Source organism: Lipomyces tetrasporus (assembly GCF_029532465.1).
Source record: "Lipomyces tetrasporus strain NRRL Y-64009 chromosome Unknown POJ06scaffold_7, whole genome shotgun sequence".
NCBI lineage: Eukaryota > Fungi > Ascomycota > Lipomycetes > Lipomycetales > Lipomycetaceae > Lipomyces > Lipomyces tetrasporus.
The window spans coordinates 1,255,819-1,281,208 of NW_026611602.1; the positions used below are offsets into that span (position 1 = coordinate 1,255,819).

Below are 25,390 nucleotides of genomic sequence, written 5' to 3' on the forward strand. Positions count from 1 at the left end.
CGCAACTAGCTCGTGCATTCACGATATTCAGCATTCCTACCCTCAATCGGTATCAGCACAGCAAAGGAACTAAAGCCTCGGTATTAATTAACGTTGCTTTCTCGAGAAGCTGACTCGGCGGCACATTGCGCTGGTGTAATGTACCCTGACAATCCGGTAAGTTCGTCGACGATTGCCCTCCGACAAGCAATTAATAGTCAGCCAGTTTCGCTTAGAACTTGATATGCATATATCCCGCATCATTGGCACAATTACATCACATAAGCACAAAATTCCCCGGGATCGATACTCCTGCATGCTCCGGTAACTCCGCGCGGCAAACAACAAGAGGTATGCGCCCGGCGCTGACATGCAAGCTCATCCGCGAATGGAGCAGGTCGGCGCTGCACGCGCCTGGGACGAGTGTCCAGTTATGTACCAGACGTAGCACTGCGCAGGCGCGCATGCTGCACCGGAGCGAGGCTTTGAGCGTTACTTGGCTTCGGAAAGCGGTCGATTCTCGGTGCGAGGTATTGGCACTGTACAGAACCAGGACGATGAGCTCCGGCACACTGTCTCCACCGGACAAAGCTGCTGACGATGGCAGTGATCCGCCGGTCCAGCATGATGTCCGGAACGGGACTGTGCATGTACAAGAAAAATTCTACAGTGACAAAGCCGCCGAGAACCAGTGGTCGCTCATGCCAGACGACCTGACGCCGTACGTTCTCAAGCCGAGACCGCAGCAGGATCCCTCGACTGGTTCGCAGTCTAATAATGCAGACGTCGATCAGCCGCATGTGCTTGGAGAGGATCAAATCCTTGACTCTCACGTGGACTGGGATTCAGATCCGGACACTCAAAAACCGGAGCCAATTCCGGACTGGTACAATCTCGTTGGTTCATCACCTCGGCATACACGACCGCCACTTGATCCGAACCGACCGAAGGCGAGACCGCTGGAAGAAGAACAGTCCGTTGAAATCACGTCAGACAGCGTCGCCCAGTCCATCGAAGCTCTCTTCAACGACAGCCGGGACTCCGCAGAGTTTGACCCCACCACCGGCACGCGCCCTCCCGGAATTACACCGCGCGAGGCGTATGTGATTCAGCAAGCGGACAATAAGCGAGGGCTGTCATTGACTCAGGATCAGTATCGGGAATATGTGCGGTATAAACGATATGTCAAGCGATACGGTCCAATTCCATTCAGCGTTTTTATCCGCAAGACAATACATTACAATGATCCAAAAGACGCTAGTATCAGGAATATACGGCTGCTCGAGGACTACTCCGCGCTTCGTGAAGACGAAGGCGTATTCATGCCGGCAGATACGTTCTCTCGTCGCAAGAGGGTCGACAAACCCGAGTTCGATCGGTGGGCAGTTCCTGAAGAGTTTAAAATGGCGAATTTACCTCGCCAGTTCTTTTTCATGCATCTCGACAGGGAACTTAACGACATGAAGGTCGAGCTGCCCGCCAGAATCGTGGCCCGAATTCTGCCGATCCTGCAGCGAGCGAACGAGAATACCACTCCGTATAATCTCATTCTGGATCTCTACAAAAGTCGAAGTACCGCTAAGCTGGTCAATGTCCTTCGTCTTCTCTGCATCGCATTCGCCATCGACAAAGGCGTGCGTTTGACTGTTCTGGATGCATTCGCGTCACTGATGTTCAAACTGCCGCCTGCAAAATTCTCATCGTTGCTTTGCCGCATTTACGGATCCGCGGAATTGAAGAACGTGTGCAAGCTGCTCAGCCCACCTGGTCATCGCCATGAACGAAATCAAGTCCTCTGGCTCGGGTCTCAGATCAGGGCCGCGTCCGATGGCAACCCGAACGGCGCTCGCATGATGCTGTCGCTCGTGGTCATTCATCTCGCACTCGAGTATGGGTACAACTTTCAGGCCGGGTCATTAATCCTCAAAATCCTGCGCTCGGCTCCAACAGATCTGCGCACCAAACTTGTACCTCCAAATCTGCTGCATATAATCATTGGCCGTCTCCTTGATTCCATCGAGTCCGACAAGTCGTTGGGCGACTTGCGCGTCGTTGTCGACCTGTGGAAGGAACTAATAGCGCTTGGTGGCAAGATACATCCTCAGCATCAGTTCAAGATCATGGAACTGACACTCAATTTTACGGATGACATGCCGGATTCTCCGAACTTTATCCACGATCCCGATACTGTCCTTGACCTGATCATCCGGCAGCAAACGGGGATTGAGCGTATCCCGACCTCTTTCTACATTGGCGTGATCAGCCGCCATCTCAATATCGGCAACATTCTGGGCGCACTCAGGCACTACCGAATGATGGAGCTACATATGACTGGCACGCATCCACATCCTGAATTGACAGCTGAGATATTACATGCGCTGAGTAAGGCAAGATTGTACAAGCAGGCACACGAATTTATTGTCAGATTGAATGTCGCAGCAATGAAATCATCCGCCATTGTCGAGGCAATAGTCAACTTCGCCGCACGCACAGACAACACAGTCTTAGCTAGTCAAATTCTCCGTCATGTCAAAAGGCCGTATTCGCGAAGCATGTTACGCCAAGTGCTGTTCTTCAGTATTAAGCGTGGAGATCAAAATGCCAGAGATTCGATGATCCGCCTGATTAACGACGTCGACAAAATATCCCCAGACGAATTCGGCATGCTGGTCAACGAGATGTACGAGACCCACGGGTTGGCCGAGGCTTTCAACCTTTTACACAAGTCACCGGCGCATTTAACTGGCGAGGGATGGAAAGCAGTATTGCACAAAGCGTTTCTGGAGCGCGATTACGAAGCCGCTACAAGGGCTCTATCTCGTGTCAAGCCAGACGCTGACGGATACTATCTCTGCATACTGCTGACATACGTTTCGCGGGACATGGGCGTTACGAAAGCTCGGAATGTGTTGCAATCCTTGCTTGACCGGACATTGGATGTTGGCAACGACAGTTCGGGCCAACGGAAAACTCGCGAACAGCTCATGAGTGCCGAACTGCGCAGTCTGGCCCGCTCGTTAGATCAGTCATCGGATGACGATTTGACGTTTACAAGACCCAGAGCGTCCGCTATTGATCCGGAATTGTTCCTATACAAGCATAGATTTCCAGCACGACGACGTGAGCGAGACAACCATAGAAGGATAAGTGTTCTCGAGGAACAGCGCTATTCTCTACAGAAGCCGAACTTCACAGCCGCAGCCGCATTGCCGCTGAGTGCCACGGCGTTCGACATGTCGATATTCGATGGTACAAAGCCGACTGCGTTGTCAGTACAAATCGTCGGACGACTGGCGTTGCATGAAGGAGATGTCAAGACCTACAATTGGACGCTCATTACACTCGAGGCAATGGGCATAAGCCCAGTCGATATTCGTTCGTGGTTTATCGCGAACGTCCAGGAGTACAGAGCCAGCGAAGTGCGATCGGAGAGTGAACGATGGTCTCGAATGAAACTGTTGAGAAAGCAGCGCTCTGACGTGGATCACATTGTCTTGACTAGGGCTAAAGCTGTTCTTGAGCTGCAGGCAGCCGTTGCCGGCAATCAAGTGGTGCCAACAAAAGGAAGTACCAAAGCGGCAACAGTTCCTGCATCGAATGTGCTCCCTCGGTGGTTCAAAAGTGAATGGTCACGTACGGCTCTGAATATGTCAAAGCCGATTGACCATTCCAAGACAGATTATCGACGCTTAACGTACCGGCAGCGACAGAGTATCTTGTATGTGCGAGAGCAGATCCGCCGTCGGAACAAAGAATGGAGGGAGAAACTGCAGCAGGAGTGGCTTGACATTTCACATACAGATGACCCTGAACTCCGCGTTCAAAAGATGAAGGCTCTGCTTGCGCTATACAAGCAGACGCGCAAGGTGAAGGAGTACATACAGGTTTTGGAGCGTTCTAAGGACGCGGTAGAGCTTAGCGCCATCGACCAGATGCGTCGGTTCCTGTCGACCCGAAGGGAGCGGTTGCGGATGCGGCGGAGGAGAAAAAGACATATTGGGCGTCCAGAACTGCAGAAACGCAGCCCCTAACAAACCAGTGCCTTGGAGATGGTTAGAAGCGATTGTGAATAAGCAAGCAAAGGGGGTTCTGGAAGAGTTGACATACCCGCCAAGGTAACAAATTAACTCGGACCTTGTACATATTCATCAAATCATGATAAAGCTTGTAAATTACGCTTGCATATATGACTGGTATGTTTGGACGGAGGAACTGGGTTCACGTATATATTCTTACTAATATTTTTTGTATTATATTGATCTTGTGTCTTGTATTTATATTCATCTCATATATTATGGATACTTAGTCCGGAGTCGTCGCATTTGTCGCAGCAGCCGCATGGCAGGCGACGGAACTTTGGGTTCCGCGAAATTACTGCGAGGCAGGGCCGCTCTCTATGCGGCTGAAACCAGTTAGCCGCTGAAGCATCGAAGCCAGTTGCCAGCTAACTCCAAGCGATAGTGAATCAGATAAATATCTTATTGCGAACTAGAACAAATTACATTACCCAAACACGTGCCAATAAACGGAGAGGCGGATTATAATAGGAAGCCAGAATTTATGTAACAATCTAAAGCTTGAATCGAAGCTCTTGACCGAATGCTTACAATAAATGCAGGTCATTAACAACCATATATCTGCTCAATGAAATCCACCCCCACCTAAACCACCGCATCTGGGACTTGTGCGCCTGGGTCATTGCGTCGCGTGTGCTCGCATACTCTCTGACGTCGCTAACGACCACGAGCGACCGCTCCTCGTGACTGCTGAAAAAATGATTGGATACATACGTACACGGAATATCGAAGAAAGAAATGTATTTGCGGAAGATGGAGGTGGATTTGAGCACCCAAACTTCTCGCTGACTGTCTCCTTGGCTGCTCAAGTATTCTTGGGCGAAACTGTTGAGCGAGATATGATTGCCGTGTCCAGAAACGCCTTCATGGTCAAAAGTAATCACTACATCAACATCTGTAAGATAGGGTTCAACCAGCGACGCGATCGCGTTTGTCGGCCACTTGACACCCATTTGGTCCTGTACTCGTGGGTCGTCAAAGATAATCACGTTCGAAGGGGGAACTCCAAAGTGAGCAGCCGAGGCGCGCAGCTCGCCAGAGCGTGTTTCACCGAGATTCTCAGCATTCCCGGTGGATAAGCAGAGGATACGCAGATTGGTTTCGGGGAGCGCGGGAGATTCGGTGTTGGTCTGAATAGCGAGCTGGCGGAGGGCGTGGAGCGTGGGCCCGAAGAACATGGCTTCGTCGTCCGGGTGGGCGATTATCATCGCGATGCGCTTATGCGCAAAGTGAGAGCTCAGTGTACGCGCATTTGGTGGCCGGAGAACGTACTTTGTGATCAACCTGCGGTGTTGTCAGTATCGACTAGGAAACATTACTGGCAGGAAAGCACGCACCAGATCAGAACGGGGATCAAGATAATGATAATGATTTTTCTCAAACGCATTATTATAGTGTGCAGTGGCGGCTAATTTCGTCGAGACAGACTAATCCGGATCAGCTAGCGTTCACGATATTTATTTATGTTTCTTGGAGCCAGCTCAACTCGGGTAACGGTTCGCCCCGTATCGGACTTAGGCGAGATCGCAGTCGTCTCCATCATCAGGATCCCCTAACCCATTCTTTGCTCGTCCATCGCGCCGCGCCTCTTGAACATCTCCAAAGCAGTATCGCACCACCACAAAGTTGAGAAACACTCGTGGCAATTCTGACATACCGCTTTCGTTCCGAGCTGCAACCGCCAAATTCGGCTTGTTGTCAAGTCCAACTTTTAGAATTGCACATTGACTGTCGTGACCTGCTTTGGCAAACTAGGTCAGTATGGCATCTGTTAAACCTGCACTTAAGACGACCACATCCAATTCACCGCCAATCGCATCTATAACTGATTCTTCTGGAAATGCGGTTCCAATATCGTCCCTGCTACCAAACGGAGACCCGAGTCTGTCGCCACGCAAGAAGTCAAAATCCGTTAGTTTTCATGAAGACACCAAGCCACCGAGCGAGGAGCATCCAACAATAGCCGGGAATGCAAACGTAACGTCATCAGGTGTTCCCAGTGCTCGCGAAGAGTATGCATTTCTCTTGCTAGAGTATTCGATGGTGCTGGTTCCACTTGCGTCCGTACACGCCGTTCTTGACGTGCTTGTTTATCGCCAATACCAACAGCCCATGACATTCGGTGACCTTACTCGACGTGCCCTGGTGGCCTTTGGCGTACTCTTCGTGCTACATTCTACTATCCATCCCACACACTCTTCAATTGCTGTGCAGATGATACTTATGTTCGTTGCCATTGTGCTGGGGACATATCTGGTTCATGCGGCGGCGGTGAGTGATTACTTTGCCGTCATGAAACAGGCACCACCACTAGGGACGCTGTTAGTCTGGCTTGCCCTTGAACTGGAGTACTACTGGAGTATCGTAGCAGCAGTAACAGTTGGCTTTATCGCCTGGTGCGTGCGAGTTTAGTTTCAATTTTGTTTAGGTGTTAATCATGCATGGGTCGGGTTCTGTATTTGTCATATTACGATTGTGCCTTTAAATTCTCTGTATATTTTTCGCCGGTATTGGTTAGGTTTGTCTATAATTTTCTTATTAGTATTTTGGAGGGATGTGGTTTGCGGACCTGACATTTGACAATGCATTGTACTTCGACCGGGTTTATTATGGATCAGATGTTGCTTTATATATTAGTGCACCGGTAATATATTGCTATAGCATTAGCATCAGTAAGATGTTGGATGGATAATCTTGCACAGAATCTTTGCAGACCGCGATGAGGTGATCGCATTATCATACCAGTCTGCCGACTCGAATAAACACCCAGTCGAAGTATTATCTCGCAATATCTCGCCGGCGCTGAGGGCTGCGTCTTGGGCGGAAATGCAGGTTGACGCTGCCTGTCGAGTGATCCACATATTCACTCCATCTTAAACTAGCAACTGACTTTTGGCAAGGCCGTCAGCCAGGTAGGAGTACGAGTCATCGCCAATGCCGCCGCCCTTAGATTGGTCGCCGGTTCATGTGTAAACAATAAATAGTCTAACCTCGGGATTGTCCGCCAATGTTTGCATGACGACGGCACACTGCGTAACGGTTACTCAATGAGACAGCCGGGTTAGGGCTGATTCACCTTTAACTACGTCGTCGGGCTTCCCCGACATCCATTGCGCCTGTTTACAGGTCTGTTTACAGCGCAGAAATCCGACAGCCTGTGCGTTTCAAATTTCAGTTCCGGCGCGTCTCCAGAGCATTCACAACTGATCTTATTCTGAGATTTCGTGGCTATATAGGAGTGTGCTTCGCGCGTTGCCTCGACTGTTAACCTAGCCTCGACCCGTTCACACCTCACTACCCATGTCATCAGGATACCACGACGAGAAAGCTACCTTCGGGGTTGCTGAGGAGGAAGTACCATCGACTGACTATGCGCGCTATTATACCGACAAGTACAGCACTCGTACCTTGCCTAGCACATTTATCCTTGATGAGCGTAGACGCCGCCACCTCCGAGCGAGTCGTATTCTCATGCTTGTTGTGACCGCCGTCATAGCCGCCACTCTCTACGTTGGCTTCACCGGAATTTTCAACACTGCGAAGGGCGAAGCACCATCTCTTCTTCGATCTGTCTTCGGTCCCTTGTTCCGCGATCACATGCCGACTCAGAAGGCCAGTCCTGGCATCCACTTCTCAAATGGTGTCTCCACTTACCACGCATGCCCGCGGACCCCTGAACCGGTTTCCTGCCATCTTCCTGTTCCTCTTCCGGACACTGTCGACACTTGCTGCGTGAACGCTCCTGGTGGCCAGCTTCTTCTCGCTCAGTTCTGGGACTTCGCTCCAGCTGTCGGTCCTGCTGATAAATGGACTCTACACGGTTTGTGGCCTGACAATTGCGATGGTTCCTATGAGCAGTTCTGCGATTACAACCGCGTTGTCAATAGCGTCGAGACAGTTTTTCAGACCGCCGGTGCCACGGAACTGCTTACCTCCATGCGTGACACCTGGAAGTCTAATTCCGGCAACGACGATGGTTTGTGGACGCACGAGTGGAACAAACACGGCACTTGCATTTCGACTCTTGCTTCTACATGTTATGGGCCTGAAGAGAACGCGACTGCTCCTATGATGGAGTACTTTTCTCGTGCTGTCGATCTCCACACCACCCTCGACACATTCGTCGCTCTTGCTGATGCCGGCATTCTCCCTTCATGGGACGGACGATTAAATAAGACCGATATTCTTGAAGCCATCAGGTCCACCTCTGATGGTCACAACGTTACTCTCGGCTGTACCCACTCAGGCGTTCTTTCTGAGGTATGGTATCACTTCAACGTTAAGGGCCGCGCCCAGGATGGTGAGTATATCTTCACCGAGCCCGATGGAATCAAGGACTCCTGCCCTGAAACTGGGATCAAATATTTCCCTAAGGTTTACCGACACAAGAAGCCGGTCGCGTCTCCTCCCTCCGCTCCAAGCACTGATCCTTTCTCCGGTAAGGGCTATGTCATTATCAACGACGGCAGCCAAGGTTGCCTCATCTCCGGGGGTGAATGGTACTCTTCGGGTACTTGTGCCACGATCCGTGGATCAGTCTCCGAGTTTGGCGGTGTAGAGCTGCATAGCAGTCGTGGCCCTTGCTCCGTTTCTAAAAAGGGTCGATTCGTTTGCGGACGTGGCGTCACTCCTACTCAATTTACTGTGGGCGAACAAGATGAACTTCTTTACGGCGGTGTCGGCACATGGGGTGCGTACCAACGCGCTACGGGATGGTTGAAGGAAGGCTTGTGGAGCGGCAAGTGGGCTGAGCAGTTGCAATTGCCAGTCGAGGTCAAGCTCTTCTGGCGTGCGTTGTAGACTGGAATAGATTTGTCATAGGAAACGGTTATTGAACGATTTGGCATGTTTGGGAATTTGTCGGCGAACACGGTTTCGCGGTTTCGGTTTTGCTCTTATTATCGTACATGCTTGTCGCTGTAATTGTATTTTGTAAAATATATAATCTCCGATGCAAATTAGAAATAAGTTACTTTGTAATTAATTGGCAATGATGGTAGAGACGATGACTTTTACCAGTAATTGGCGCTTACAAATCGATGACATCATATCATCGCGCATTAATATCTCGGTGGTCCTGCTTGCACGTACTTAAGCGCGGTTCCCAACCTCAATTTACCGATATGTGTACCACTTAATAACATAATGACTACTCCAAGGGGTAAGTGAATTGAAGCATTTGTCTTTTCGTCGCTAACGCAGCAGCTCTCGCAATCGTCGCCGGCCTCGGTCCTGGTATATCTTATGGACTCGCGCACAAGTTCGCACAAGCTTATGATCTAGTTCTTCTTGCACGCTCGGCGAGCACTTTGGATCCGCTGATCTCTAAGCTCGAGTCCGACCCGGCCATCAAATCCCTGAAACCAGGCCCGAAAATTGTCGGCATTCCGACCGATGTCACGTCGGTCGAGTCAATGTCTGCTGCTGTCGCTAAGATTCGCGAATTGGGGAAGCCGGTCACACTCGCCGTTTACAACGTCTCCTCTGGGTTTAATCGCAGTCCGTTTTTAGAGACAGACATTAAGGACATTGAGAACGGTTTTAGGAGCGGAGGATATGGAGGGGCCGTATTTTCGAAAGCTGTATTACCGCTCCTTCTCAATGCTGTGGGCAAAGTTACCTGGGAGTCTGGCGAGCGGGTGAACCCAACTCTCATCTATACCGGTGCTACGGCTAGCTACAAAGCGAATCCGGGCATGAGTGCATTTGCAATGGGAAAATGGTCACTTCGCGCACTCAGTCAATCACTGGCGAGGGAGTTTGCGCCGCAGGGAGTACATGTTGCGACTGTGAATATCGATGCCATTGTTGAATTGGAGAGAACGAAGGGTATGTTAGCTGGGGTGGAAGATGGAAAGTTGAAACCTGCTGAGGTCGCGGAAACATATTGGGGTTTGCACACGCAAGGCAGAACGTCGTGGACATGGGAAGTGGATGTACGACCATGGGTTGAGAAATGGTAAGGCACGATTAGTACTGGGAAATATTATGATAATATTGTAACAATATATAAGGAAAATATAGCTGGGGTATATACTGGTACTTCAATACCTCTGAACCCGCCAGCGCTGAAAACACGGACCTGATGCCAATTGGAAACTCAACCGTAAACTGAACCGTAATGTTTAGTGTTTGCGCATTCAGGAATCCATATCGGAACTAGTAATTGCTATTGTCGCTTCTACCTGGTTTTAAACGGGAATTCGATGATGTCTTTTGCGAATCGCAATTTCGTAGACATCTGGGATAATGCTGCTAAGCTTCAAGCCAGAGCGGAGTGAAGGATCACTCCTCGGGCGTAACTCAAAGTCGAGATCTAGGGAATCTAGGGATCTCTATCCAATCCTGTTAAGCAACTTCTGGCAGGGCCAGGCGGTATATTCCTGTGCGATCAGCAGATAAACTGTTCCCAACTGATTCCGGCAGAGTTACAATTTGGCTTATATTGCCATGTACTACGGTGAGCAGTTTGGATAGGGTTTCGTCATTTTGCTTTCATTTTGTGGTCGCGATGTGCAAAAGATCATTTTCTGCGGCAGGGTCAGCGATTTCTGTCAGCACTTTCGAGAGTATACGGTTTCCATGCTACTTGTTTTACTTATTGGACTGACGACCGATTAATAAGCGTACAATGGGCGATAAGGCGAATCTGCATCAATATGATGTTGTTCCAAGAATCACCCGAAATCGGAAGGTCCATGTGTGCATCGCTTGCTACAAGAGGCGAGTAAAGTGCGACCAGAAGAAACCGCGATGCTCCAAATGCGTTGCGTCCAACATTGGGTGTGAATATGTCACCGACGGAGATATTGATACATTGGGGACACTTACAGATTTGCGACAGCAGAAGGGCACTACGAAGCGGATGAGAGCAAGGGACCACGATCCAAATGAATGCGATATTGGTTATCTTGAGGTCAATAAGGAGGCCGGAACATCCCGGTATGTCAGTTCCGCATATTGGGGATGCTTCTTTAAGCAGGTGAGCCACAATTTGCTGGTTTTTGGTACCCGACGAGCTAACAAAATTTTACAGGGACAAGGATGTGGAAGCGGGAGTTTGTTTGGTGATGAAGTCGATGCGAAGAGACGACGCGAGACTGACAAGCGCGGTCAATATGAAGAAATCCTCCAGAAGTACCTTCCTGAACGATCGGTTGCTGACGAGTTGGTATCTGAGTACTTTTCGTCCGTGCATCCTCTCGTCGGTATCATAGATCGAGTCATCACTTATCAACAGTATCTATCATTTTGGACGTCGCATACTCAAGGGCAGTACACGGATTCTTCATTCGCATGCATTATATTCGTGATGTTCTATGGTGCATGTGTCAGCAAGAATGAGCTGTTAAAGTATGAGGCGCAATTGCTGTTGACTAATTCATATTCGGACCTTATCCAGCATTTCCTGATGGCCAGCGACAGTCTACTGCGCTTCTGTGAGTTTCCAGATCGACCGTCAATACCGTGTTTGATCGCCACAATAATATTGCAGATTCTTCTGCGCACTGCCTCATCGCCTACCACGGCTGCCAACGTAGCCATCATCACGCGTATATCGCAGGTCATGGGACTCCATCGTGATCCAGGTTTTTTTCGCAATGCGAAGCTTGACAGTCAGGATGTTCAACAACGACGGAGAATCTGGTGGCAGCTTATTTTTCTGGACGGGATCTGCTCTGTATCCTCTGGGCTTGCACCGTCGCTAAACACCAGTCTGTATGATGTACAACTCCCGAATGAAAAGTACGATCTCGAAGAGGACCAGATGGTGCAGATTTATAATAATACTCGCTCGCTAGGCTGTCGCGTGGAGGCCACGGCGTTGACTGATATCTATGGTATCCAGCGACCCAGCAAGACCACAATTAAACACCTTCACCGGTACCTGGAAGACTACAAAGGAACGATGGACCGGCAAATTGCTGTCCTAAAGCAATTTGCGTTTGTGCAGCATTCTCAGCACACGACACAAGAAGTGCTTCTTAATTTGCGAGACATGATGTGTGCAATTCTCGAGATGATCTACTTCAAGTCGCTTCTTTTCCTTTGCCATCCCCATTTCTCTGTAAGCGACGACGATGCAGACGATACTGCAATCAACGCTGGTGATGCAGCACTTGGGGTTCTTGAAAAATTTCTAGAGTTTACAAAATTGCCCAATTATGCAAAGTTTATCTGGGCTATGACGGCGGGTCACCAGTTCCATGCACTCATTTATCTAATGCGCGACATTTACCAAGATGTGCAAGACATTGATGAAAATGACCGGCGTCTCGAGATTTTGACACTTGCGCTCGCGCGCACTGAATATCTTCGATTGAACGAAGGGTCACCTTTTACGGAGAAACAGTGGCAGATAATTCTGTATCTCAGAGATTTTGTTTGGCAGAAACGGTTAGGATCTACTTTCTCTAGCTTTAGAGATACAAGTATTTCCACGACTGCGTCGTCTGGTACCATGCCTATGCAGGATATGTCGACTGATGATAGCAATGGTCCTGCGTCCTATATTGAAGACCCATTTATAGAGATCATTCAGGACATGCTGGACGCCGGTTCTATAGATGCGGATTGGGCGAACTATGGGCTTGGATATTAGGCAACTTGAAATCCTCTGAAAGTTCATAGATACAGTTCTCGCAGTTTCATTTCGTACGATAGAGGACTCTAGTGACTAATTTATGTCCCCTACTGTATGTCACTGCGAAGAACCATGGTTACGATGGCATTTCTATTGATCTATAACGCGGCGTTCAATATTTGCAATGCACCATTTATTAGGAACGCAACTAACATGCAAAACTTGCGCCGGTAACTCATCGCAGAATTTGCCAGGCGTCTTGTTTCCTCATAATCGCCGCCTGCTCATTCAAGAAACATACTTGTCTACAGCACATGTAAGCTCAAAATCTCCCTTCGCTAGCCCGTATATCGAACAGGTTGATATACAACCCTAGAACGGGCACCGAGCTCGTTCTTGGCACGGCCAGCCAATTCAGTGATCACAACGTCAAAATCGTCGTTTGGAGGACATTGCTTGTATCCGAACGCAATGCTGAACTTGCATCATATTTGTTACTGTTAAGTACAGGGAGAACTCAACGTATGGATAACTGCTATTGGATAGTTACTCATGAGCTCTGCAGTCGCGATTATTGGTCATATATACTTCGCCGTGCCTCAGCGTGTCCCGAGTTCAGTGTTGGGAGCGAAGGAAAAGCATGTTAAATCAGACTATCCAAAATAATTCCGCATTGGGAGCACAACTTCACATTCTGATGACGGCGGTTGTCCCGTTCTACTTCCCGCGAATAATCCTGTCAGTTCAACCTCTTTCAGAAGCCTCTGTCAGAGCGGTCTTTCAAAACAAACTGGGCCTCCCCAGTGTAGCCAGACTTCTCGATCCATTCAGCTACGCTTTTGATCCTGGTTGGTAAAATTTCGTCCAGCTGATGATAATCCCTGGTCAGAAGCCCCTTGTTGCCCCCGCTTGCCCTGAAAAGGTTCCACCATCCTCTAAAGTTTTGTCTATAAGTCATCAGTGTGGGATCATTGGGAGCAAAGCTCTCTCCGATCTTCGTTTCGGCACCATTCGGCAAACTTTTCCATGATTCGGTCAAGTACTCCTCAAGTTCGACGTCCTCATACCTCGCTGGTTTGCCAGTAACTGATGTAAAAGCCTTCACGATATCCTCTCCAGACGCATGCTGAGTGGAAACGGCAAGACTGAGACCCCTGCATTTCTCTGGATTGTCAAGCATCCACAACGCATACGCAGCCAGATCATTGAGGCAGATGAGAGGTAATGCGCCATCTGCCAATGGTAGTGCAAATACGTAAACTCCGGATTCATCTTTACGTGGCTTGAAGATTTCGCTCAGAGTCTCCATGTATGGACCACTGTTAACAATGCTCCAGTTCATCGGGCTAGTAGACTGCGAAGCAAGAAAGTCTTGAATGCACCCAAAAGGTCAGCCAACAGGTCACCTTTAAGATTGGTAGCTGCCTCACCTGCGAATATTCCTTTGCCCTCCATATGGCCGCAACGGTATTTTGGATCGAACCCCACCTTTTTGCTAGCATAATCCAGACTCCCATAGACGAAGTGCTTCACTCCGCAAAACCGAGCTATATTGTGCATCCGGATACTCCAATAGATCTCATTCTTCTCTCCGATAGCAAAACCGTTGGTGTTGATAAAGCACATGTCGATCTTACTGAACAATCTCATCAGATCGGCTTCACTAAAAATGTCGGCTTCAACAACAGACACATTTTGCAGATCCGCTAATTCCTTTGCTTGTGGCGATTTCGCATTTCTAGTTGGGACTTGGACGCTGTAGCGACCGGACTCCGAAAGCAATCGAACGATAGCAGAACCCTGAGCTCCGGTGCCTCCAACGACAAGAACAGTGGGAAGCATTTTTCGTCCAAATAGACTCCTGCAGCTAATTCCGTTTGTCTCTTGCACTTAGGCGAAAGATGCGATGAAATCGTCCGAGAGAGGGCACGACAGGTCATATATCTGCTAAAAGTGGTGGAAATCTGCTGGCTGAAATCTGTTGTACAGACTGTCGTAAAACAGTCGGGCCACAGCTGGAGGTGACATCACACGCGCTAGTGTGATGATAGAGACGAACGATATTCATGCGTGTCTATTGGAACGTGATTAATATAACTGATCCAGCGGTAAACTCAATATCCGCTTATAGTGGAAGAGCATTCACTATTTTTGAGTTGGTCGTACGTCAATAAACTTAGCCGCGTGCAAATTACTATTAATGGACTGGATAGGGTTGCGGGTTTAATGCAAATGAACACTAAATTGACGTGAGTTATGATGTGTGAAATTTAATCCATAACCTTAGGTCGCTAGCCACGCTGAGAAAAATCCGCCGTGCTCTTGTGAGACTTTGGTACCGCCAGTTCACGCCGCGGCCAACCCCCGCCGATTTGTGTCGAGCTACCTCTAACGACCGAGAGATGTCCAAGACTTCGGAGGAATCACGGTCTGAAGAACTTCTATACGTTCAGGGTTTGGGATTGGCTTATTTGGCACTAGATGATTTGCAAACTGACGCGTTAATCGGCGAACCCTTACCAATGTTTTGAAGACCGCCTTTTGCGTCCGAAGTACCGAAATGTCATCGATCGCCAATGTAATGGTAGGAATTTGATGTTTCTGGTTGCATCATCTTGGAAAATTATTTGGGGCACGCGGGGAAGCTCGGACCAGTGTTTCTTCCCAAACGGGGACCTTGAATCCAAAACTTTGACTGATTTCTCAGTGCCGAAGGTATTCTGGAAGAAAAGGCCAACGGCCAAGTTGTTTCCACTTGTAATATCCTCGATATTGCCCCCTCCAGTGAAAAAGAGGTGACGACCAGGATGTAGAGGACAAATATCAAAACCATGGTCCCGGGAACGAAGTAGCGATAGATCTTCAGTGGATTTTTGGATTCACCCACGACGTTGAACACGTATTGAGTTCCTCCGTAACTGAGGGATGCTTGATAATAGCATTCGCGATAGCCTGAGCGTCGGCGGTAGTTCCTTCCCACGAGTTCTTAAAGTTAGCGTTAGCCAGAGGATCCTTAACGCGAGTATATATGGCCACCCCAAGACAACAAGGCCAGAAATGGAAATGAACACAGGTGTCACGACTTTAAAAAACCCAAGGACGTTGGACGCCTTGAGCGACCACTTGGTACTTAGAGCGGCTCCGATAGCCATCGGCAAGGGGTGAGCGAAAACGAGGTACACAAACCGTGATTTAATAGTAAACATGGGACATTGCTACCCGTGTAGCATTTAATAGACGCGTCATTGCCCATATCCCTTGTGGACCTGAGGCTGCGTACGTAGGCTGGAATAACCAATTTACGCAGAGCTTGACCATGACCTAGGGCCATACTTCAGGGGGTCGATTCCATATGGAAAGCTTACGGCTATATAGTACTGAGTAGTCATGCTGTCATCCTGATTATGAATGCGCCAGAGCCGCGCTACAAAGAACGGCTCTAACGACTCCCCTGATGTCCGAAAGAGTGTCCCCTGAATCGTTGATAACCTTCCAGAGGCAACGTCCGACTGCTGTAGAAGTTTACCAATTCGAGTGGCTTAGTAATGGGTGAGTATGAGGAGGACGAACGTGCCACAGTGGTCGCTTTCGTCCCAGATCCAGTCGTTGCTCCGTTAAAATCTGTCAGCCTTTTGACTCTCCGGGTTAGGACTATCGCATGGTCCGGAACCGGCATAGGCGTGGACACGAATAAAAATTGCCAATGCCAATATTCGTATTTGTTCTGAATAGATTCAACAACATCATTCACTCAATCACATCTGCACGGTTTGTCATCAGTTCAATGCATTTTTCCTCCCTTGATTGTTATGGGTGCGGCGTCACATTATTGCCCAACGCCCAGACCGGCTTAAAACTTCACCGACGCCGATTCCGAATCGGGCCCTGATCGCATGAACGAAGACTGCCTACATCCGAAGCATCAACCATCCACAATGCGGATTCGAGCAGCAGGTGATCACCTCCATCCGAGTTTACTTGGCATACAAAGGCAGCTATGTCATCAACTCATCATATCGAGCGACTCTATATAATTATGCTGCGCAACGCCCATTCATCGGAACTTGCAATCCTCCTCGAACTGCAAGCCCAGTTATTTGTTCGGCCTGTGCAACATCTTAGCCGTTGATCAACCGAGTCAATCGACGCGGTCTCTCACCATAATCAACACAGTACTCTTGCAGAAGCGATCATGGCTACCAGAACGGTTCTTATCACAGGCGCGACTGGCAAACAAGGCGGCGCAACCATCTCCGCTCTCATCGCTCTCCCCGACTTGCCATTCCAAAAGGTGCTGGCACTGACGCGTAATCCTGATTCTTCAGCCACCCAAGCACTCGTTGCGAAGTCGCCCAATAAGATCTCCATAATCAGAGGTGATCTCGACAATTCGGACGCCATTTTTGACTCTGCAGGCGGCAGAGGTGCTGTCTGGGGCGTGTTCAGTGTGCAGCAAGCAATGGGGGGCGGTGCGAGTTGGAAGAGTGAAGAGCGACAGGGCAAAGCACTCATTGACTCGGCAGTTAAATATGGCGTTTCGCATTTTGTCTACACCAGCGTGGACCGATCTGGCAACCGTTCGGATGAGAATCCTACCAATGTACCTCATTTCATATCAAAGCACCGCATAGAGCAGCACCTCAAAGAAAGGGCCTCCGAGAGTAACATGTCTTGGACTATCCTTCGCCCCGTCGCATTCTTTGAAGACATGACACCTGACTTCGCGGGCAGACTCTTTGCCACTGCTTGGAAGTCGAATCTTCCGCCAGATAAACCACTCCAACTTGTCGCCACCGAAGATATTGGGTATTTCGCCGCTCAGGCTCTGGTACATCCTGAGAGTTGGCATAATCGCGCGCTTTCGATCGCTGGCGATGAACTTACATTCTCTGAGGCCAACGAAATCTTCAAATCAGTCACAGGCAACCGGGCGGGAATCGCCACAACGAATTGGATTATCGTATGGGCAATCGAGACTCTTGTAAAAGAGCTGAGAACTATGTTCACGTTTTTTGCTAAAGAAGGTTACGGTGCCGATATCGAGGAATTGAGAAAGATGCATCCTCAGCTGCAGGATTTCAAGAAATGGCTTCAGACCAGTGTGTTTGTGAAGTAATCGACCGGCGTTATGTGCAAACAGTTGTATTATCTCTCTGTGGATTTATGCTCTCTTTAATTAATGCATAGTGGTCTCAAGTGACTTTTCATGACTTTGACAACAAATAATTGCTATCCAACCGAAAGTGATCATTATCCCAAAGACACTACCGTAAAAGCGAGTGTCCCGATGCCAGAAAAGACGGTGAGCGCATTAATGCCTTCACAGAGTATACCAAATCGCAGATGGAACAGTGGCAACAAACCATAGGAAGAGCTTCAAACAGATGCATCGGAAAGTTTGGAATGACGGGTTGCATCGACCCGTCGATGACCTCAGGACTAACTAAAGGTTCGTATTGGAAGTTCTTCGGGACTGAACCGAACAGTAGAGGCCAATTTCGGATCCGACCTAACCTAAAATTTCCTTGCCAGACCGCCAACGACCGGCTGCAATATCATGTTTTTTTGGGGGGAGCTCTCTTTGGTATCCAGTCTAAGCCATCATGACCTGTTCAATTCACACCAGGGCAGACGGCCTTGTCGACATCTGATAAGCAATATCAGCAATATCCAATGCTTGCACTACGTAAGGTATTGATAAACATTAGGGATAATAATATCAAAAATGCCACTGAAACGTTTCATAATCCATTTCGCACCGTACCCACTGTACCTGGCAGTAATCTCCGGGGGGCCGGTACCCACTCCCAAACTTAATTTCCTTGATGATAGCAATCGTTATACTATGAGCGCGACGCGTTTCTGGGAGAGGCTTCTCGTCTCTCGAATGTTGTTTGCTCCTTGCTTTCTTTGGTATAGTATAGTTAAAAATACGTTGGTTTTTCAATACAACAAGCACTGGCCGGAGTAGGGGAGATCGTCAAAACATTGTGTGCATTGTATGAAGTCTCTAGACTTTGATCGCATGAGGTACGGTCGATGCTTGGAGAAATCTGCCGGGTACGCTCGGTACGACCCGTATGGCATTTTTGATATTATGAAACTTTTCAGTGGCACTTTTGATACTATCCCTAAACATTATGCCGTATGGTAATGGACGTTTGAATCACTATGCGGATTTGACAATAGCCGGGGTTGTCATATGGGACATGCTCGAACTTTCTTGGAGGTTGATACCAAAAGAATGAATGATATCAAGGTCCAAGGAGCGAAAATGCTAGTCTCCTTTGTGTTAAGAGAAGGCAAGTACGCCCTAGTTCTGCAGCAGCTAAGCATGCGCTAACGCGGCCGAGCCACCGGAGATAGGCTGACCCTAACACTGACTACCAAGTAGCCTCGTCCCCGCGCCAAGGTTTAAGTGGTTGTTGGCTGATGGCCCATTCAAGCTGCCAAGGGTGCCGTTGCCCAGCGGAAACCTGGAAGTCTTTCAATGTCTGGCTCCCTATTTCCAAGTGCACAGATGCGTGAAGACGCAGGAGAGTCCGCCCGGGGCGGCAGAGGGCGTGCCTGTGCACCCGCCCCGTGCGTATGCGTATGTCTGTGCACAGTGAAGCCAGCGCCATAGAGTTGATTTCATCCTCGAGGTCGCCGATAACATATTCGTTATCACGCAATTTGCCCTCGTTGATAGCGACCGAGCTAACAATATTGCATGTAGTTAGACCGGGTGCAAAGTGCGTCGAAACCACTGGACTGACGCAATACCAATACATGAAGGTATGCATTCTCTGCGATCTCATTCGTTGACTCGGAATTCCCGTCAGAACAAACTGATAAGGAATAAGGTCGTGGACAGAGCGGGAGCATTAAATGCCGTATGAAAAGTTCGGCAGTTCCCGCTGTCCAGAGTAACCCACTCTTGCATCCTTGCTGTTGTCAGTACTTTTTGTATAGCCAATTTACTCTATTGTTTTACCGACTGTCAGGTGTGAGATTATGGATGCTGATTCTTGGTCTGTGGAACGAACTACACACAAGTGGGAAATTGACTCTCGGCAACGGTACTGTGACTCTGACGAACCTCTAATGATGCCGGCTGATCCGATTTGAGTTTATTCCCGTACGTTTTATTCCTAGGCGATTTAGGATAGCTTGAGCCACGGGTTCTTAGTTCGTCGCATTACGCTGAAAGACGCCACAGTTAGGCGACTGGTGCCAGCCCTCGGAGACAACTCTTTCCTACAGTCTTATCTTTGCATTACGTTGGTGCCAACTGAGAATCGCAACTCGTGATTAGGATGCTGTTATCTACGCGATACAGTGAACTGCCGCTTGCCGGTATCAACCGGCTTCGGTTATCAGTTGACGGCAATCAGTCGAGCAAATTGGCCTGCACCTAATATATAGGTAGTAGCCAGAAACTAGATCATCCCATAACTGGAAAGTCCGAAAGCCTCGAGATTTGCTTAGTTGTCCGTCAGTTACTGACCCTCACCTAGTTCGTGCACGTTGAAGAATCGGACGCGGTAGGCATGCTTTACATAGCCAACCATACTTATTAATGCTAACACTATTCAGAGTATGAGGTCATCCACTGACTCAACTTCGGTGGAAGCCGAGAAAAAGCAGACCGTCACCGAAGCCGTTACAGAAATCGACTTCGACACTCGCGAGAAGCTTGTGTCACGACTTGGAGAGAAAGCTGCAAAGGATAATCTCCAGGCGGCCACAGCAGATCTCGAGTATGTGCTCGACGTTATTGCTACTATTTCAATGGACGAGGCTCTGAAGATTGTAAAGGAGGCGATTGATTTCCATAAGGATGACGTCAACTTCCCGGTAGAAACCATGGAGAAGATCAAGCTGCTTGCCGATGGTGAGATGGTGTACGGTCAGGACCTTGAGACCTATGAGTTTGACCTCAAGACGGAAGCTGCTTTGATCGGTTTTTACTCTCCGTACCCTGAAGTTCGATCAGTTACAGATCCAAATGACGATCCTACCGTTCCGGTGGAGACGTTTCGTGTTTACCTACTCGCTATAGGTTGGACAATTATTGGAGCCGGTGTCAGTCAGTTCTTTACCTTTCGCATGCCAGCCATCAGTATCAGCTCTGCAGTAATCCAATTGTTTCTCTACCCGTGCGGTAAGGCAATGCAGCTATTACCCGACTGGGGCTTCACATTCCGCGGCACTCGATATACGATCAACCCGGGCCCATGGACCTACAAGGAGCAGATGTTGGCTACGCTGATGGTAAACGTCGCTAACGGTGGTACCTACGTTACTCGTGACAATATCATGACTCAGAAGCTTCCGATTTTTTACAACACCAATGTCGCTCTTGGCTATGAGTTCTTGATGAATTTCTCAAGTCAGTTATTTGGTTTTGGATTCGCTGGAATGCTGCGTCGCTGGGTCATATATCCGACGAAAAGCATCTGGCCCACCGTGTTACCAACTTTGGCTCTCAATCGTGCCCTTTTAAAGCCTGAAAAGAAAGCAAGCGTTAATGGCTGGACTATTCCGAAGTACACTTTCTTCTTGGTCACGTTTGGCGCGAGTTTTGTGTACTTTTGGCTTCCGAATTATATCTTCCAAGCCCTCAGCAAGTTTAACTGGATCACATGGATTGCTCCTGGGAACTTCACGCTCGCTGTTGTTACTGGTAGCACTCTCGGTCTTGGATTCAATCCCATCACCAGCTTTGACTGGAACATTATTAACCGGAGCGAAGCACTATCCGTCCCATTCTATTCGACTATTCAGCAATACATTGGCATGTTCATTGGCGGATTTGTTATCATCGCTTTGTATTGGACAAATTATAAGTGGTGTGCATATGTGCCAATTAATACTAACGGCCTCCGGGACCGTTTCAACAAATCATATAATGTCACGAAGATCCTTACAAATAACCTACTGGACGAAGAAAAATATCAAGCATATTCGCCACCATATTATTCAGCAGGCTTTCTTGTGACATATGGCTCTTATTTTGTTGTGTATCCGCTGGCATTTATCTACATCTTTTTGAAAGAGTGGCGTCCCATATACTCCAGTTTCCGAGATTTTGTGAAAGGATTGAGGAACCGATCAAAATCGGCTTACGAGAGCTTCAACGATCCTCATTCCCGTATGATGCGGGCGTACAAGGAAGTTCCCGACTGGTGGTTTCTGGCGATTCTAATTCTCTCGTTCGTATTTGGCGTTATTTGTGTAGAAGTCTATCGCGACGATACAAATACCCCTGTGTACGGCATAGTCGTGACAATTATTGTGTCGGCCGCGTTCCTGGTTCCTTTATCAATTATTTACTCGGTCACTGGCTTCTCTCTAAGTATTAGTGTCATGTCTGAAATGATCGCCGGATTCATGTTCCCCGGTAACGGCCTCGCCAATCTCATTCTCAAATGTTATGGTTATCAGACGGAATCTCAAGCAGAGGGCTACATCAGGGATCAGAAAATGGCACACTACGCTAAAATTCCGCCGCGCGCTCTTTTCCGAGGACAAGTTGTCACCACAATTGTGCAATGTATTGTTTCCATTGGGGTTGTACAGTGGCAGATGTACAATATCCATGATCTGTGCAGTCCGACGCAACCTGACCGATTTACTTGCCCTGGTTTGAGCACCATATACTCTGCGTCAATTATGTGGGGCGTTATTGGTCCGCTGAGGACGTTCCAAGGCGTCTATCCTGTGTTTGCATGGTGTTTCTTAGTTGGCGCGATCTTGGCTCCGACATGGTTTATTTTACAAAAATATGTTCCTAAGTTAAGGTACCAATCACTACTGTTTGTCACTCAGAACTTCGGAAAAGCAGGCTAATTCTGTTTAGATTCATCGATCCGATCCTGCTAATCGGTGGGATGGGATTCTGGGCACCCTATAATCTTGCTTACCACACGCCCGGCATCTACGCTTCTTTTGCATTCATGTACTACATCCGTCGGCGATATCTCAGTTGGTGGGAAAGGTACAACTATGTCTTGTCAGCCGGGCTATCCGCTGGAGTTGCTTTTGCCGCAATCATTATCTTTTTTGCAGTGCAGTACAACGATAAGCCAATAAATTGGTGGGGAAATACTGTCGTCAATGCGGGAATTGATGGTGGCAAGGGACAGCAGACGCGGTTTCCTTTGCCTGAAAAGGGCTACTTTGGACTGGATCCAGGAACTTATCCGTGAATTGTTTCCTTAATTCTTTATGATGTAATGGTGATCTGACGGTCGAACGTCGACCCGTCTGATTACTAAGAAAGTGTTAATATAACGGCCACTGTCCACTATTGATTTGAATTTGTAAATAATGGGATTTCGTCTTGCAAATACAGTATCTCAGGAATCGTACGGTATCAAGCACAAAGGAAGGGTAGATATTTTTATCAAGCTAAGGGTTAGATCGTTCGTTCACCGCGATCCATCTTAAGAGACACGTAACGAACCCAGAGACAGCTTACATCATCCGAAATAGTAGTCCTACAACTGGTCTGCAATACTGTAGGTTGAATATAGGCGTGCCCCTTCAAAATGTTTGTTGCATGCTTATATGCCATTCTATTGGCGACCGTTCGGCAGCTGTAGGCGCCCCTATGGAAAGAGATTCAGCGCTTGGTTAATCATGCCGATGCACCTGTGCGGCCTTAAAAAGCGCACCTGGTACGTTGCTCTAACGCACTGAGTACATTCGAATGACGGTTGTGATACGTCAATTTGCAAAGGTACCAGGTGCATCCCTTTAAACGTATCTCCATAGTAAAAAAAATGAAAAAGACGCACCGGGTCCTCGGTAGCACTGAGTTCAACAGTTTGACGCACCCGGTGCACGCAGGGTTTCAGGGTTTCACGTATTCTAGATTTACTGGATTGACGCTGTAGATAATGGTATATATTGTATATTCTAGCTCTTCACATACAATCCTTCTAACATAACAAAGCACCGCCATATGACCATCACCGATACCAATCCCAGCCGTCTTAACACTTCAATTCCGGTTATTATACGGCCCTGCACTGCCAACAACGCCAAAGGACAGAAGCAATAGATAAGCATTAGCTGCAACATGTATCCGCACCTGTCAAATTTACTACAGTCGTCACATTACAAGCAGCATCATGGTTTCTTCACAGTTGACCGTGTCTCTTTGCGTAAAATAACATCAGGACTATCAGTGGTATCGGTTACAGCAGCAGTGACAGATAGCAAGAGACCGCATATCACAAATTCACCGTCTTGGTCTCTGGATCTTCGCCTAACAGACACACAAGGACAGCTATAAACATGAAGTACTCTTGGAACCGATAACTTGCGTTCTCGAAAGAGTCAAAAATAGACAAGCAGATATTCTTATTAGGAACCGGGACATATGACGTTAGACTAGCGAGGTCAAGTACATCAGGCTCAGCCCACCTAGACGCCTTAGATATCGTGACGAGGGCCATAAACGATATCTCCTTTGCGGCAGCCTGCACATGCGAACTAATGTCTAGCGTTAGCAAGAATGACAACACAAAGCAAACAGTCAAACCGCTGTAAGCAAATGGTTACAGACGTGACGCAGACTTCGTCATGTAAAACATCAACATAGCTAGACAACATCAAGTCCATTAGCCCAGGATCAGCAGTAATCCGCAACAGTAAAATAATAATGGCTACCCATCCTAGAAATTACACGCACATGCCTGCCATGAACATGTAACGCGGCAATAGGAGTATTGATTTGAACCCTCTTTCCAGCTTCAGGCATTCAACAATCATTCAGCACCGAGCTATCCACAGGTCAGTAGCCAACGCAATTCGAGACGATTGGACTCAAAGAAGCGCATGAAACCATTTACCCACAATACCACACCGACCATTTCGGAAAAAGAATATGCGAAGCCGAGCAAAATCAAACCTTGACAGAAAATTGAAGATGGATCGGCGTTGTGTTAAGAAATAATATATGCAATTACATACTGGCAATCGTTAGCACTCACCGAGGGCTCCATAAACAACTTAACCACAATCCATACAACAAATTTTTATGGCGAAGCAGGAGGACATAGCCAGTAAAGATGGCTCGATTCTGTGGGGACAGCAGACGTGGGGTCAAGAGAGAAAGAAGCTTCTGCGCGATTCTCCCTGGTTCTCAAGTCCACATATAGGGTTAGGGGTTGCTTTGTTGGACGTAGCGCGTCATGCGCTGATTTGCTCAAATGCAGAACACAACACCGAATCACGCCTATATCCATCTCGCGAGGACGTGTTTGATCTTGCGGCTCTGCAGGCATGATGGACTGTTGGCTCAGGGTTTCTTGGTTTATGTGTACATCTATCTAAAGCTTCAATACTAATGTAAACATCTATAATTCAGATCGCTGTCTGTATTATTTCTCTGCCCGGGACTTGTGTCGTCCAAATAAGGACGCATAGACGCCCGCCGTTATGGTGTGGTGCGCGTTGGTCCGCAGTCGCGCTAAGTCTAGACTTTCGTCCTGAAAAGAGGGGGCTGGGGTCACGAAATATTTTTTAGACGTTGGGCATATGTCATATGCAGTAGATCCCGGTTAAGCCGATTCGCAGTAAGCCGATAATCCCGTTAAACTGATACTATTTTCTGTAAAATTCGGCTCATGGCTATTAATCCATTAAAAACCGATATAAAATGGCTGTAAACATTACATCGGCTTGACAGGATTCTACCAGTGACAACGTGTGGTTACTTCGAAGGGGCAGCGGATGTCGGAGCTTTTGAATGACCGAG

At 48.2% G+C, this 25,390-nt stretch overlaps 10 protein-coding genes across 10 annotated transcripts; 7 read left to right on the forward strand and 3 right to left on the reverse strand.

Moving 5' to 3' along the window:
- Positions 1-358: 358 nt before the first annotated feature.
- POJ06DRAFT_135675 (uncharacterized protein) lies at positions 359-4,296 on the forward strand. The gene has a single exon (XM_056184451.1). The coding sequence runs from the start codon at positions 444-446 to the stop codon at positions 4,008-4,010; it is 3,567 nt and encodes a 1,188-aa protein (XP_056042925.1). The 5' UTR covers positions 359-443; the 3' UTR covers positions 4,011-4,296.
- Positions 4,297-4,582: 286 nt separating this feature from the next.
- Positions 4,583-5,442, reverse strand: POJ06DRAFT_269535 (putative deacetylase LmbE-like domain-containing protein; the record flags this gene model as incomplete). The annotated part of the gene is made up of 2 exons (XM_056189377.1): positions 4,583-5,339; positions 5,393-5,442. The coding sequence occupies 2 exons, from the start codon at positions 5,440-5,442 to the stop codon at positions 4,583-4,585; spliced, it is 807 nt and encodes a 268-aa protein (XP_056042926.1).
- A 224-nt stretch (positions 5,443-5,666) lies between these two features.
- POJ06DRAFT_135677 (uncharacterized protein) lies at positions 5,667-6,596 on the forward strand. Its single transcript, XM_056184452.1, has one exon. It carries the CDS (start codon positions 5,817-5,819, stop codon positions 6,465-6,467), a length of 651 nt encoding a protein of 216 aa, XP_056042927.1. The 5' UTR covers positions 5,667-5,816; the 3' UTR covers positions 6,468-6,596.
- Positions 6,597-7,177: 581 nt separating this feature from the next.
- On the forward strand, positions 7,178-9,084 carry POJ06DRAFT_257057 (ribonuclease T2-like protein). The gene has a single exon (XM_056188105.1). It carries the CDS (start codon positions 7,356-7,358, stop codon positions 8,853-8,855), a length of 1,500 nt encoding a protein of 499 aa, XP_056042928.1. The 5' UTR covers positions 7,178-7,355; the 3' UTR covers positions 8,856-9,084.
- A 38-nt stretch (positions 9,085-9,122) lies between these two features.
- POJ06DRAFT_257060 (uncharacterized protein) lies at positions 9,123-10,104 on the forward strand. Its single transcript, XM_056188106.1, has 2 exons — positions 9,123-9,216; positions 9,261-10,104. Exons 1-2 carry the CDS (start codon positions 9,201-9,203, stop codon positions 10,016-10,018), a joined length of 774 nt encoding a protein of 257 aa, XP_056042929.1. The 5' UTR covers positions 9,123-9,200; the 3' UTR covers positions 10,019-10,104.
- Positions 10,105-10,352: 248 nt separating this feature from the next.
- On the forward strand, positions 10,353-12,740 carry POJ06DRAFT_135700 (fungal-specific transcription factor domain-containing protein). The gene is made up of 2 exons (XM_056184454.1): positions 10,353-11,037; positions 11,092-12,740. The coding sequence occupies exons 1-2, from the start codon at positions 10,687-10,689 to the stop codon at positions 12,655-12,657; spliced, it is 1,917 nt and encodes a 638-aa protein (XP_056042930.1). The 5' UTR covers positions 10,353-10,686; the 3' UTR covers positions 12,658-12,740.
- A 490-nt stretch (positions 12,741-13,230) lies between these two features.
- On the reverse strand, positions 13,231-14,852 carry POJ06DRAFT_135715 (uncharacterized protein). The gene is made up of 2 exons (XM_056184455.1): positions 14,070-14,852; positions 13,231-14,010 (listed from the first exon to the last, which is right to left on the reverse strand). Exons 1-2 carry the CDS (start codon positions 14,479-14,481, stop codon positions 13,394-13,396), a joined length of 1,029 nt encoding a protein of 342 aa, XP_056042931.1. The 5' UTR covers positions 14,482-14,852; the 3' UTR covers positions 13,231-13,393.
- Positions 14,853-14,903: 51 nt separating this feature from the next.
- Positions 14,904-16,400, reverse strand: POJ06DRAFT_257064 (uncharacterized protein). The gene is made up of 2 exons (XM_056188107.1): positions 15,826-16,400; positions 14,904-15,624 (listed from the first exon to the last, which is right to left on the reverse strand). Exons 1-2 carry the CDS (start codon positions 15,968-15,970, stop codon positions 15,263-15,265), a joined length of 507 nt encoding a protein of 168 aa, XP_056042932.1. The 5' UTR covers positions 15,971-16,400; the 3' UTR covers positions 14,904-15,262.
- A 169-nt stretch (positions 16,401-16,569) lies between these two features.
- On the forward strand, positions 16,570-17,869 carry POJ06DRAFT_257065 (uncharacterized protein). The gene has a single exon (XM_056188108.1). The coding sequence runs from the start codon at positions 16,832-16,834 to the stop codon at positions 17,753-17,755; it is 924 nt and encodes a 307-aa protein (XP_056042933.1). The 5' UTR covers positions 16,570-16,831; the 3' UTR covers positions 17,756-17,869.
- A 1,997-nt stretch (positions 17,870-19,866) lies between these two features.
- POJ06DRAFT_135772 (OPT oligopeptide transporter protein-domain-containing protein) lies at positions 19,867-23,005 on the forward strand. Its single transcript, XM_056184456.1, has 3 exons — positions 19,867-20,165; positions 20,218-22,424; positions 22,484-23,005. Exons 2-3 carry the CDS (start codon positions 20,221-20,223, stop codon positions 22,830-22,832), a joined length of 2,553 nt encoding a protein of 850 aa, XP_056042934.1. The 5' UTR covers positions 19,867-20,165; positions 20,218-20,220; the 3' UTR covers positions 22,833-23,005.
- Positions 23,006-25,390: the final 2,385 nt, after the last annotated feature.

What these genes read in the sequence shown, in the direction of transcription:
- POJ06DRAFT_135675 (XM_056184451.1), top strand. Translation starts at nt 444, where the DNA reads ATGCTGCACCGGAGCGAGGCTTTGAGCGTTACTTGGCTTCGGAAAGCG.
- POJ06DRAFT_135677 (XM_056184452.1), top strand. Translation starts at nt 5,817, where the DNA reads ATGGCATCTGTTAAACCTGCACTTAAGACGACCACATCCAATTCACCG.
- POJ06DRAFT_257057 (XM_056188105.1), top strand. Translation starts at nt 7,356, where the DNA reads ATGTCATCAGGATACCACGACGAGAAAGCTACCTTCGGGGTTGCTGAG.
- POJ06DRAFT_135700 (XM_056184454.1), top strand. Translation starts at nt 10,687, where the DNA reads ATGGGCGATAAGGCGAATCTGCATCAATATGATGTTGTTCCAAGAATC. An exon ending in GGGGATGCTTCTTTAAGCAG is followed by an intron (nt 11,038 to 11,091) that starts GTGAGCCACAAT and finishes AAAATTTTACAG; the next exon opens with GGACAAGGATGTGGAAGCGG.
- POJ06DRAFT_135715 (XM_056184455.1), bottom strand. Translation starts at nt 14,481, where the DNA reads ATGCTTCCCACTGTTCTTGTCGTTGGAGGCACCGGAGCTCAGGGTTCT. An exon ending in GGGCAAAGGAATATTCGCAG is followed by an intron (nt 14,011 to 14,069) that starts GTGAGGCAGCTA and finishes GGTGCATTCAAG; the next exon opens with ACTTTCTTGCTTCGCAGTCT.
- POJ06DRAFT_257064 (XM_056188107.1), bottom strand. Translation starts at nt 15,970, where the DNA reads ATGGCCCTAGGTCATGGTCAAGCTCTGCGTAAATTGGTTATTCCAGCC. An exon ending in ATGTTTACTATTAAATCACG is followed by an intron (nt 15,625 to 15,825) that starts GTTTGTGTACCT and finishes GCTAACTTTAAG; the next exon opens with AACTCGTGGGAAGGAACTAC.
- POJ06DRAFT_257065 (XM_056188108.1), top strand. Translation starts at nt 16,832, where the DNA reads ATGGCTACCAGAACGGTTCTTATCACAGGCGCGACTGGCAAACAAGGC.
- POJ06DRAFT_135772 (XM_056184456.1), top strand. Translation starts at nt 20,221, where the DNA reads ATGAGGTCATCCACTGACTCAACTTCGGTGGAAGCCGAGAAAAAGCAG. An exon ending in AAATATGTTCCTAAGTTAAG is followed by an intron (nt 22,425 to 22,483) that starts GTACCAATCACT and finishes AATTCTGTTTAG; the next exon opens with ATTCATCGATCCGATCCTGC.